At 34.8% G+C, this 14243-nt stretch overlaps 1 protein-coding gene across 3 annotated transcripts in view; it reads right to left on the reverse strand.

Moving 5' to 3' along the window:
• LOC144978584 (uridine-cytidine kinase-like 1) overlaps nt 1-13515 on the reverse strand; it is a 43397-nt gene extending 29882 nt beyond the window's left edge. For 2 of the 3 annotated variants that reach the window (XR_013646544.1, XM_078924861.1), the window contains exons 1-6: nt 13409-13515; nt 6262-6527; nt 2931-3037; nt 2002-2172; nt 1118-1189; nt 114-365 (exon numbers count right to left, since the gene is read on the reverse strand). Coding sequence is in view for 2 of the 3 variants with exons in the window: in XM_078924861.1 (XP_078780987.1) it covers nt 114-365; nt 1118-1189; nt 2002-2172; nt 2931-3037; nt 6262-6527; nt 13409-13455 (915 nt within the window). In the remaining variant the exon portion in view is untranslated. The remainder of the gene's footprint in view (nt 1-113; nt 366-1117; nt 1190-2001; nt 2173-2930; nt 3038-6261; nt 6528-13408) is intronic. The other variant, XM_078924872.1, reaches the window with a different exon arrangement.
• Nucleotides 13516-14243: the final 728 nt, after the last annotated feature.

The following is a 14243-nucleotide window of genomic DNA, read 5'->3' on the forward strand; positions in this document are numbered from 1 at the left end:
AAAAGAAAAAAATATAACTACAACCTACTAGAATAGAGATCCTGTGTAGTTGCAATAAAGTTTCAAATGTTAATTATATAAAGGCAAAAAAAAATTTTTTTTAAATAGCTTACTGCCTGTAACTGATTGTGAACATGGAGGACAATTAAATTGATGGCAACATTGTTTTCACCCCCTATTGGAACAATTATGTCTGCAGCTCTCATGGATGGTTCAATGTAATGTTCAAAGGAAGGTTTGACAAATCTCATGTATTGCTTGAGAACGCCCTGAGGATCTCTCTGTCTCTCTGTGATGTCTCTTCGTAAACGACGAGCCAATCTGACATCAGAATCTGTATCTACAAATACCTTCATATCCAAAACCTGCAATGGAGGAATCATTACAATTACCTACTTTATTGTATACATCCAATACAAGTGATTTTTATCTTACCCTAATATAACTGAGTGCTATTTTTTGACAAACAATTAGAAAGAAACATAAATTTATGATGCCCAAATAATTTTTTTTTAAATTTATTTCAAAATATTCACCAATTCATCACCTTTATTAGCACTTCTATTTAACATACATCATAATTGATGTTTTTTTCTTTTGTTGTGACACCAAGGGCTCAGCAGAATGGTTTTTAGTAATTAAAAAAAAAACAACAACAAAATGAAGTGATGTCAAAGATTCTGGCCATGATGTTGTGTCCTGAAATAAACACTATAAACATATTATCTCACTCTTTCTCAAGTGCGAATGAGTACCTGGCTTTTCGCAATGATAGATATTGTAAGAATACTGATACCAATGGGGGCCTAACAAGAGGCTCTTCTGTAAAAAAAAAAAAATAGCAATTCTGTTCCAGATGAGACTAGGGAATATATTGAGTTAGGTGTATGTAATATTTAAACATCAATTTCGGGTAAGTTATGAATAAATATAAAATGGAAAATTATTGTCTCATATATCATACAGTGTGGCTCCACTCCGATCATTTTAATACAATGCTGAAATAGTAATATTTTGTTCTTAATTGTTCTTAACTTGTAACTGATGACCGTCACAAAATATATACGAAAAAAGTGTTTAAGTAAAAAATGTTCAAGAATGAACATATTTTACCTACCTTCACTAACTCAGGAGAAGCAAATGCCATAATGCCTTCAAAAATTACAACATTTGCACCATATATTGTTTTCTGTGGATAATGTAATAACAAATATATTATACACAAAATAAAATTGATTCAATCTCATATAATACATGGGTGCAAGTAGGTCAGGCCAAAAAAGCTTGAAATCCAATTCCAACAAATTAAAAAAAGCCTGAATCTTATTTTGAAATGTGTGTGTGGTATACAAATCATTAAAAATCTGCCAAAAAAAAAATCTGCCACCCGCAGGCATTTTTCACCTGCCACGCGATGGTAAAAAATCTGCAAATTTGGTGGAAAATCTGCCAACCTGGCAATACTGATCACCAGTAGTTCACAGCTGTTGAAAATTCTTTGTATCTTCTTATCGTGTATTCCTTCATTATTTATTCAATTAGCTATTATTGTATAGCAATAATAATTAATTATCAAAGTATCATGATGTCTTTTCCCTACGATGTCTTCCCCTGTTAAATAAGTCAACAGAGACACATGAACGCACATGCACGAACACACACACTCTCTTAGAGAGAGAGGAGAGAGAGAGATAGAGAGAGAGAGAGAGAGAGAGAGAGAGAGAGAGAGAGAGAGAGAGAGAGAGAGAGAGAGAGAGAGTCAGGTATATAGCCATAATAAGGTTAAATGGTAAATAATAAGGTAATATCTTTCTTAATATTGAGCACAACCAGGGATATAAAATGTGTATATTGCAAGTGCAAGCTTATTTGCACATTAGCTTGCTTGTTTTACTTGTTAGGTAAATAATAAAATAAAGACTGGTTTCAATGTCACTGTCTCTCTTTAAACAAACCAAAAAAAAGAATTAAAGCCAAAGATAAGAAGAAATTTATACTTACCATACCTTCCTCTCTGGAATGTGTGGCGAAGTTATAAATTGGAACTTGGACATTTTTACCAGCCTTGAGTCTTTTGAGCGTTTTAACAACAAGCTCAAAGTCAAAGGCATCAGGGTGATCAAAATCATATTCATTTTGGTTTGCACGTTCATGCTGCTCAGGAGTTAACACCTGCAAATGAATCACAATACTGATTTTGCAACAGCCAGTCATATGTAAATTATGAATCCTTCAGTTTATAAGACTTCATTAATAAGTTAACTGGACTCCAGCCTTGATCTCATGTCATGGTGAAAAATGTCCATTTACTTCTATGAAACCCATAAAAAGCTGAAGCTTATCCCAGTGAAAGAGATAATGATAATGTTTGGAAAGGGTGCAGACTTATTTCAATGTTATTTCCACAAAATCAATTTAGATCCTTCTATCAAAGGAGTCATAAATCATGAGTGTAGAGCTTCATCAATTGTCTATGGCAGAGGTTAACGTGGCAAATCGTTCCCTCCTTTAAAAGCAATTGTTCTACAACCAATTAGGATTGATTACAAAAATAAATGTATAAAAATTAGCAGCTCTGTGAGTTTTCATCACACAATTTTAACATATTTTGATGACTTAAGACATTTCCAAAGCAGGATGTACTTAAAGTGAATGTGTGTATATACAGAAAATGACAAAATAATCAGCTGCAAAACTACCTTTGAAGTAAATATATACAGCATAAAGATTTTGTTGATTCTTTACATCACACCAAGAGCATGAATGTAAAAAATGTACAATAATTAACCCATATTGCAAACTTCTGAGGTGATCATTTAATGTTTAGCTAAATGAATCAGCTCAATAGCTATTTAGCTATACAATATTTCCATTGCCTTAAAAAGCTGTTTAAACACGAAGGAAAAAGAAAAAAAGGATCCCTTTAATACCTTGTAAAATGAATCCATGCTTAGTAAACTGACCCATGGAACATCTAAAGCTTCTATTATTTTTCTAGCTACTGTTGTCTTCCCAGATGCACTTCCGCCACATAAACCTTTGGGATGAGAATAAAATATTTAGTTATGACATACAAATTGGGAACCATTAATTGTCTTACTCTTTATCTCTATTTTATATTATTAACCATTTAGCATTTGGATATTTAAATCGGACTTGAAATAGAAAAACATCTACCAGGGTAATAAAAATAAGAAACATATTTGGACGCTTTTAAGGACAAGTAGGCTATCCCAGATAGATTTTACTGTTTTGAGAAAATCAACATTGAAGATTTCGATCCCATAAAATGTCCAATTACTCAAATACTATTCAATAGTCTTTTTTTTTAATTTTCTGTGTGGAATGATAATTGTACTTGACGATGATAGTCATAAAAGAAAACAACAAATACATCACAGAATTCTCTTATTTTATTAAAACAGATGGGTTGGCCGAGTTGTTCATATTCAACTCTTTAAGATTCAACCCAACAAAAACCGACAACGGCATAATATTCATGGGCGGGGTAGCCAAAACGGGCCTCAGTAAGTAAAATCCAATCGTTGTGAAGGAAATGACAGGCCCTGTCACTGTCGCAGGATGTTTTCAGCTTTGATTTTTATAGATTTGCCGACAGAAAATAAAATATGTTGTAGAAATTGCGATTTAAATCCTATTTTATTTGCGGGTGAAAATCATTGACATTGCACTTTGTTTGGTAAAAATTGGGGGAAAATTACGTCTTTGGTGATGAAAAATGACTTTGATAACAATTTTTGTAAAATAAAAAAAAATATTATGAATAATTTATAACTCCCTTATTTGTGGGGCGAATTTGTCATTCGTGGTATCAGTTTTATTGTAATAAACAGATAGGAACTTCAGAGTTATTTTTTCTGATGCGAAATTATTACTTTGTAATTTTAGCACAAAGAAAAGTGGTTGGTAAATAAATTTGTTACACCTCTTTGATATACCGCCACCGTCCATTCGTGTAGAATTGTGAGTCACAGGCCGAAACGACGCTTCTCGCCGTCCATGTATTACGCTATTGTTATGCAAGGAATATAACACCTTTTTGAGTAGGCCTAAAAGCTAAAATCTAAAAGTAAAAAATATAATTCTGAGGAATTTGAAAGTCACATTGTTGAAATCAGCTTGAAAAAAGAAGAACATTGGTCCTTATTTCAGAAAAATCGGTTGAAAACCAACTGTTTTACGAATAAATTTGATTTTAAAAATTGCTTTTGTTTATTTTAACTTTTTTTAGCAACTTTTTTATTTATCGGCCGATTTTCTTGATTTTTATATCTCAATGAGACGAGATCAGTGATATACTTTGTTTGTTTCAAATGTAACTAGAACATAATTTGGCTTTTTTTACCTATCAACCATGCCTGGATAATTCATTCAACAACGTGGTGATTGTGACGCAACTATGCGATGAGCATCTTCCATTGTTTCAGCGATGACTCAATGTATTGTTGACGGCTGTTGATACGTGAGCTGTCAGAACGACCAATCGTTGAAGGGTCAAGATTCTCAAAAGCCAATCGTTCTTCGATCAAAAAACTTAAGAACTCACGAGAACAAAAGTTTGAAATGTGGTGATGGACGGACCTATGAAATCGTTTCTGGGCGGAGTTTAGTCATGAGTGACCGTAGAAAACGAAAAGGCGACTGCAGATATCAAAGGGTAGGCTTATATCATCACAGGATGTCTACATGATTGACATGGCCATATAGGGAACTCATTATCTACTCCCCCAAAAAGAATCTGAACACAAAAGGGTTAAACAGCATCACTGAGCAAATAATTTATACATTATAATAAGGGCTATCCCACCCAACTGGCACATCGGGTCATCAATTGTTAAATGGGCTATCCCGTCTTACACAAGGACATGTCTGTTGCGAAATAATGGGCTGTCCCTCTCACACATCCAGTCAATTTAATCAATTATCCTACATTAAACGCCTTCCATGATAAAATATGCAAATCTCAAATTTGAAGTCTAAAAGTTACTTTTATTAAAAATAAGAAGGGGGAGGGGCTGTCCCCAAATTTTAAATTCGTCAAATTATTTCCAACAGTAATTAGCACCATTGCCATGCTCTGTGTGGAGAAAAAAAAAGTCAACTTAAAATCAAGAATGAAATGTATTTTTTAAAAACACTCATTTCTAGAAGTATGTTTGGACGTGTCAGACTTAAACAGCTCTCTTAATAAACAGATTGCAAAGAAAGGAACAGAGGAGGCCAAGAGTTATTTCCAACAGCACTCAGAGAGAAAAAAGGGTCGAAACAATTTAAAAGTGGAAAGAATCAGAGAGTCAAACATTCTACATGGATTATGTTCAAACTGTAAATGGGAGGATAGGCAGTATATCTGAAGAGTTATTATCTCAAGAGAGTGATCACCTTAGGAAGTGACAAAATGTACAAGAACATGACAATCTGTTTTGTTTTTGTTTTTAAGGGTTTTAAGGAACAGAGGAGGCCAAGAGTTATTTCCAACAGCACTCAGAGAGAAAAAAGGGTCGAAACAATTTAAAAGTGGAAAGAATCAGAGAGTCAAGCATTCTACATGGATTATGTTCAAACTGTAAATGGGAGGATAGGCAGTATATCTGAAGAGTTATTATCTCAAGAGAGTGATCACCTTAGGAAGTGACAAAATGTACAAGAACATGACAATCTGTTTTGTTTTTGTTTTTAAGGGTTTTACGGCGCTTGCAACACATTTAGGTTATATCAGCGCCAGTAAAAATGAAGAAAATGGGATAGTAAAAAGTTCTAGAATTACAATTGAAGCATCCAAGAGAAAGTAAGACATAGGGGAACTGGGAACAAATTGGGATCAGATGTAGATTCCAAGAGCATACCACCAATGTACTTAGTTTGAGATCACCTATACGTCTCATCCGGATACAAGTACAAGAACAAAATCCAACAAAGAGTAACACACTCAAATGCTTACATTATACATTAAAAAATAACAAATATACTAATACATAACAGAGAGATGATTTACAAGGAAAAAATATCATCTCCCAAAACAATAACTATGCATTTGACTGTTTCCCTCCCAGACAGGACTCCGACCAGGGCCAGGAAAAAACCTAAGTAATCTCATTCCAAGACAAAGACAGAAAGCATGTTGGAAAACAGATATAAGGGGATAGAAGACACAGTGTGTACCTCCCTGCCCGCTATGGGAGGTCAGGATCCCCACCCAGCATGACAATCTGATTGCCTAAAAATATATATATATATTACCTATGACAAAGGCATTCTTCAACTGTCCCTCCATGTTATACCAAGGAGGTCGACCTGCAGTGTAGAGGGTTCGACCATGGGTATGCCACACACGTGTCTCATCAGGTTTGGCTGATCCTGGAGGAGGTCGAGTTTTCTTTTTAGGCTGACCAGCTTTACCTGGACTTTTGGGCAGTGGGGTTTTATATGGGGATTTGGGGTCTGGTGTTGTACCAGGTGTGTTCCCTGGAGACAAAATGATCTGACTGCCATCTTGATCATCCCCACTGACAATAGATGAAATTAGAAATGATACAGTTTATCATGATAAAACAAACCCTGTGGTTTCCATTCATAACAGCCCACAGAAAACAAGGAATGAGATATGTGTGACTGGCGTAGTTAAAGTGAATAAACAAACAAAAACAATGATGCCCTTGCTTATATATATGAATTTTAAGATAAACAAATATCTGTGTGGATAGAGAGCTTGGTGGGTTAGACCACCTTTAATTTTGTTCCTTTTTGCTGCACTGGTTCGATTCCGCTCGCTCCCTTTTTTCATTTCTTCTTCCCAAATGATGTTAATTGTTTTCCCTTTTGTTTTGAGCAGGAGTTTTTTAATGCATTGAATTTTGTATTTCTCAGATAATCGTTCAATTTTAATTCATTATATATTTTGTTCTAATTATTTGTTCTGTTCTGTTTTCTTTTTTCAAATATTTATTACTATTATTTTATTATTATTGTTATCATTATTATCATTATTATTATTATCATCATCATTAGTATTATTATTAACATTATTACTATGATGAAAATGATCATCATCATCATCATTATTATTACTATATTGTGCGGCTATGTGGTCTAATGGTATGACACTCGCTTTCGGATTGGAAGTTCCTGGGTTCCAGCCTTGCTCAGCGCCTAGTTGAGTCCTTGGAAAAGACTCTTTACTCTCACTGTACTCAGTTGTAAAATGAGTACCTGGTCATTAACAGCATTGTCTCTGTCCGAAAAAATTGTAATATCGCCTAACAGTAACAGGCATCATGTGTCGTTCTATATGTTACATGTTGCTGTTGATCAGGAACCCTTTGTAAAGCGCTTTGAACATGTTTAGTGGATATTGCTCTATACAAAAAAAAAAGCTCAAGTTTACGATTATTATTGGCTACCTCTATTCGCAGTAGTAATGCAAATGCTTTGTTCAGGTTCATTCTGTATTTGCAGTAGTAGCCTACAAGCCTAGAGCTTTATTGTATAGAGGACTGGGCGCAAATTATAAAAAAAATACATTATTACTATCAGTATGATTATTATAATTTTTATTATATTTTATTTTTAATTATTATTACTATAGTAGTGATGTCCTGTAGTGAGGTGATGGTGATGTGGTGGTTGTGATTGTAATTGTGGTGTTGATGATGTGGTGGCGGTAGTGATGATGACGATAAGGATTATGATGATGATGTAATGGTGGTGGTGGTTGCTGCAGTTTGTTAACGATGTGGAGGTAGCTGTGGTAGTGGTAGTAATGATGATGATGTGATGGTCGTGGTTGTCGTAGTGGTGGTAGCGATGATGACAAGAAGGATGACGTAAAGGTGGTGGTGTTGGTTGCTATTGCTATATATTGTGATAACAATGTGGAGGTTGCTGTGGTAGTGGTAGTAATGATGATGTGGTGGTGGTTGTAATAGTAGTAGTAGTTTATGGATGGTAACTTCTATTATTTGCAGGAGCACTGAGCAACAAAATATGAGCAATGGCGCGAGAGAGAGAGAGAGAGAGAGAGAGAGAGAGAGAGAGAGAGAGAGAGAGAGAGAGAGAGAGAGAGAGAGAGAGAGAGAGAGAGAGAGAGAGAGAGAGAGAGAGAGAGAGAGAGAGAGAGAGAGAGAGAGAGAGAGAAGAGAGAAGAAGAGAGAGAGAGAGAGAGAGAGAGAGAAGAGAGAGAGAGAGAGAGAGAGAGAGAGAGAGAGAGAAGAGAGAAGAGAGGAGAGAGAGAAGAGAGAGAGAGAGAGAGAGAGAGAGAGAGAGAGAGAGAGAGAGAGAGAGAGAGAGAGAGAGAGAGGAGAGAGAGAGAGAGAGAGAGAGAGAGAGAGAGAGAGAGAGAGAGAGAGAGAGAGGAGAGAGAGAGGAGAGAAGGAGAGAGAGAGAGAGAGAGAGAGGAAGAGAGGAGAGAGAGAGAGGAGAGAGAGAGAGAGAGAAGAGAGAGAGAGAGAGAGAGAGAGAGGAAGAGAGAGAGGAGAGAGAGAGAGAGAGAGAGAGAGAGAGAGAGAGAGAGAGAGAGAGAGAGAAGAGAAGAGAGAGAGAGAGAGAGAGAGAGAGAGAGAGAGAGAGAGAGAGAGAGAGAGAGAGAGAGAGAGAGAATTCCTGGACCTTTATAAAATATATTTAACTAACTGTAAATAAAACAATAAATGGGGACGGAACTATTCTCATTAAAGTAATCTAACAGATAAGCTGATAGATTTCATGATGTGAACAAATGATCATGGGAGAGGTGGGGACGGGGAAATTTTCATGGATGGATTGGGGTAACAAAAGCAATACAAAACGATCTTGTCAAGTTTCAGACTTGAAGGAAAAAGTGAAACGTTCAAAAGCTCAATTCTCAGTCACACAAAATGTTGCAAACACATTCCTCCTTTTCTTTCCTTCTCAAACACACTCTCATTCAACTTCAGTTCAAGTCAGTCGACAACACACCACTTTGGACAGAAAATACAGTATTGTGTTCAGTGAGTACTATTAGGTACTTTGGTAAACGTCCATTTGGCACTCAATCAGTGAGCTGATAAATGGCCTAGTGGCTGTGACCAGAGTTTTTTTTACTCTTGAGTGATGGGTCTCAGAAAAAGTTCCATAGATTTTTTGTTTATGGATGAATTTCAATGATTTATTTATGACTTATTGTCTTCAGGAATTACTCTATCGTTTGGTGCAGTTTATTTTTAAATCAAACCAGTTTAGTATATCTTTTGAATTTGATTACGGATAAAATAGGGTATAATTTAGTTTAATTAGAAATTTGTAAATCAAAATTTCAGTGATGGCATGTGATTTAACATCTTAACTTTTTAATAATTAAATTCAGGGCAAAGCTATATACCGCATCCATGAAAGTCGATCCAGCAAAATCCTTACTCAAATCTTAGCAGCCATTTTAGGCCAATTTTGAAATCCAAATGGTGGTTACTACCGGGAAAGCAACAGTTTCAGGTCACAAATTCCGTCAGTGAATAACAAAGACAAAGGCAAAGAGAATTGAATAGAAGACTATTTTTCAGCCTTTAAATTTAAACTAACATAGCTTTCTGCTTAACTGATTTTCACAATTTTGGTATCGTTATAATCGTGTTGAAAAGCACTTTAAAAATAATGATACAGGTTTCATTGAGCTCAATCCAATTAGAATTCTTTTTTACCAAAGTACATTTATCTATCTTAGTCTTAGATGTTACTTTAACTTGTGATTATTGATTAGGCAGTTTAGTGAGCAGCAGCAGTGGCAGTCAAATTGTGACCCAACTCGCCCATAGGAAAGTTGTGACTGGAAATTGCCGTTCGCGTTTGGGGGGTTCAATTAAAGATGCATAATTCGTTATAAAGAGGAATATCGCAGATATTTTGGTATCATTATTTTCGTCTCTCAATTTCCTTTTAAATGGTGCCAATTAAGGAAAAATCCATTAAAAATTCCAGAAGTTATATGAAGTTCAAATTTGGCAATTTTCAAATGCATTTATTTTTTTATTTACCGCATGTGTTTTTAAAATAAAAACGCTTGTTTTTAGAATAACATCTAAACTTTATTCATGCCAAATTTCAGGGCTCTGTATCTATGCGCAGACACTTTTTAACTCTGCGCCGAAATGCTATGTTTACATGCATTTTGAATGCATACTTTCCAACTTTTTAAATGGGCATTTTGAGGTTTTTGTTTTAAAAGTTCGTATATTTCTTCTCTTTATGAAATTCGATATTAATAATATCGATATTTTAAAAATACCAATTGCTTTGATTTTATTTTGCCATCAAGTCAAGTTTCTTTCCCACATGTTTACATATGTTTATTTTCATTTGTATCCATATTCTAAAGGCCTTAGCCTTAATAATTATAATGGTAAGAAGTTCTACTAGTTATAAATTTTGACACCCCTACACATTGAGAGAGAAAGGGGGGGGGGGGGGGGGGGGGGGAATAAAATTATATTAATTGTCAGTTCAAATGATGTAATATAGCAATAAACCCAAAGTGGTTCAGCAGAATTTTTTAAAGTATTGAAACCCAGAACTTTCCTTCTAATTAAAATATAGAATCCATTTCAATTTATTTGAACTTTTTATGCCGCTAAATTGCCAGAGGTAAAAATAAACTCATTATGTCATTACGCAACATGTTTATATCTTTTCATTTAAATACTCTCAAGCCCTATTTTATTCTCTATGTATTAAATCAAAGAGGGGTATTATTTGCAATTGTTTCAGTGAGATATTGGAGATAAACCCAAAAGTGATATAGCAAATTGTTTCTTACGTCTTTTAATTATGTAACATTTGCGTCATATTATGTATTATGTGTTAATTTGAAATGCTTATCTTCATCTTTATTAGGCTGTCATTATTCCCAGACGCCTGTCTGGGGATAATGAAAATTCGTTATCCCCAGACAGGTGTCTGGGGATTACGAAACTTGGTTATCCCCAGACGCATGTAGCAAGTGGGCAGAAAGATTTTATGCAAAATGCCAAACTAGGCGTGAAAAATACCAAATATTCTGGAAAAAATACTATCTAGTGGTTGTGTCCCAAAACAGTTAATATATCAAGTGATATTGAACACAAGATGAAAGTAAATAGTAATCAAATGTCAAATCCAGCTCTTTTTAAAAAAATATTTTAAAGCAAATGGATCAATGAAATTTCTTTTGTTACTTTGATCTGAAAACGTCAAACTGGCAATTCGACTTTTTATTTTCAACCAGGAAGAAAGTTGTTAATCATCAAATCTGTTCATAGTCCACTAACCATTTAAATTTTCACTACCTACCTACCTGTTAACTTTATTGATCATCTCTTGTTTCTATAATTTGCTCATTCTGGCCACAATTTTGGGGATGACCGGGAATTATTTTTTATTTCGCGGACGAATTCCTAGGCCATGGTGTTGTTCGCCCCAAAGCCCAAAACCGACACCTGTTATTTTCCTGTCTTCTTCGCACAAGACAATAGAATTTAGTATCACACATCCACAAAACTAGATCCAACAACATATTTTTATTCGAATCAGAGATGAAAATAACTACCAAAACAAGGAAGCAAAAATGGTGGAAATATGTTTAGCTCATATATGAATTTAAGATATTCCGATAGCGGTGTGGATAGATAGCTCAGTGGGTTAGGCCACCTTTCATTTTACTCCTTTTAGCTGCACAGATTCGAACCAGTCGCGACCCCCCCCCCCCCCCCCCTCCCACACACACACACACTTTTTTTTTTTTTTTTTTACTTTTTCTTTCTTTCTTCCCAATTGATGTTCATTGTTTTCACTTTTGTTCCAAGTTCCGAGCAAGAGTTTTTTAAATCAGTTGAATTTTTTATTTCTCCGATAATATTATTTCATTATTTAATTTGCTCTAGATCTATTATTGTTTTTGTTTTTTTTTGGTCAAATGATAATATTAATACTAATAATAATACTAATAATAATAATAATAATAATAATAATAATAATAATTGTAATAATTGTTATTATTATTACTATTACCATCATAATCATTATTATATTATTATCAATAATAATATTATTTTTATTATTAATACTCTTATTATCATACTATTACTATTATTTTTATTTTTTTTATTATTATTATTATTATTATTATTACTATTATTATTAACACTATTCCCTGCTCCGAGGGAAATCTCTCTTTTTCTTTTTTTTTTATATTTTGACCTAAACCTTAGAGTTGTTTGTTTGCTAAACCTTTATGTAAATGTTCCATTTCTGAGCATGAATTTCTTAAATTGTTTTTATTTTTAAAACAATGATTGTTGTTTTTTTTCTCCTCTATCTGACCATTTGGTCGCTCTCTGAATATTTCTGTATGTTTGCTTTTTAATTATTTATTCTTTTTAGACACTATTTGAGATCGGAGTGGGGACGAATGTATTTGCTAGAAACTAGAAAAAAAACCAAGAGAGAGAGAGAGAGAGAGAGAGAGAGAGAGAGAGAGAGAGAGAGAGAGAGAGAGAGAGAGAGAGAGAGAGAGAGAGAGAGAAGAGTTAAATTTTTTTTTTTAAAAGAGGTGGGGGGAGGATGGATGGGACATTTATCACTTTCAACGTTCTGTAAAAAGAAGACGGAATTTTTTTATTTTTTTTAAATGGACGTTACCAGGATTCGAACCCACAACGTCGATTCTGGTCAAACTTCCAGGGCAGACGACTAAACCATTCGGCCATGACACCCACTTCGAAGTCGACGCATATTGTGTGTGTATATGTAGTAACAACTGATTTTAATGTTGGTTAATTTTATGTTTTTATAGATATTTTATTAACTTTCCTTATTTCTATGTGCATTTGGAAACATTCCATATTCTGGAATATGGATAATTGTTTAAAAGAGCGGAGTTTCAAATATGCGTCTGGGGATAATGAAAATTCGTTATCCCCAGACAGGTGTCTGGGGATAACGAATTTTTATTATCCCCAGACAGGTGTCCTCGATAAGACGAACATTTTGGTATACAATATATGATAAGAATTCCATATTGACTGTTTTAACCATTTTTTATTAACATCACGCGATTTCGGTCACAACTTTGCAATGGTAATTTTGGGGTAAACACTAAAAATCGGTCTGAAATTTCAGACTTTGAACTGCCGTAACTACATTTCTAATCAAGATAGAAACAAAATTCAAACTGTTTTGTAATCTGTGTTGCCAGCTCTTCAATATGACATTGGTTTCAAGTGTGTGAGGTACATTTAGAATTTCTATTAAACTCCCTAGCGTTATACTTCAAGTAAGTCTAACGAAAAGCAATAATCAGCAAACTGGCATCCTCGAAGTATAAGTATAAATAGACGGAAACAACTGTTTTCTCTAACTCTATCATTCCGTTACTTTTTTTTTTTTTTCAAAATAACATTACCTATCTGATCCTGAATTTGTTTGAAACGTAAACACGTTTTCACTCATTTTGCATTTATTTATTTTTTTGTTGTTTTTTTTTGTAAGTGTCAACTTCCGGAAGAAAGGAAGGCAATTTTTTTAGGAAGTGTGTTTTCAGTCCACCAGTGGATTTCATAATATAAGGACATAAGTTCTTGAAAGCGATACCCACCCACCTGTCATTGGACAGAACTGATATGATGAAATTAGGGCTCCATAAAATGTTATATCATGGTAGGCTCCACCCTCTATTTCTATTCTGACGTAGATGTAGACGGCGATAGCATTTCCGATATATCATAATGACTAGTGGGCAAAGGGTTAAAGCTTCCAAACAATCCCAATCGTCGTCTATCTCTAATGGGCCCCGTTAGAGCCCCGACGCGCAAACTCAGTAGTAAAGCTGCAGGAACTATCTTTCCTTGGCGATTGACGAACTGGTTCCACCGTGCAAACATTTGTAGTTGCCTACTTTGATCCTAAGACCCTCCGGATAATGCCGCTCATCATTCTTTATGAATTTATTTGCTTAGGATACAGTGCTGCCACCCGTTGCTTTTACCCACGTTTCACCTCTTCCTTTCCTTAGCTCGAGAACTTTCAGGAATTCATCTAATGTTTTAAACTTTCTTCCAACATACAAATCAAGCGAAGAACTCGAGTGCGTCTGAGTAGCCATTGTTCAAATGATAGACAATGAACAATGGACTAGCTCTACAAGACAAAGGACACGGAATGGTTTTGAAAGAAAGGATGTTGAAAGATGACAAAGTCAAGACTGGGGCTGTGGGAGGGGGGGGGGATGAAGGCCTTAG

This window comes from Berghia stephanieae, chromosome 1, assembly GCF_034508935.2.
Source record: "Berghia stephanieae isolate SIO BIC M18660-M18661 chromosome 1, UCSD_Bste_1.3, whole genome shotgun sequence".
Lineage (NCBI taxonomy): Eukaryota > Metazoa > Mollusca > Gastropoda > Nudibranchia > Aeolidiidae > Berghia > Berghia stephanieae.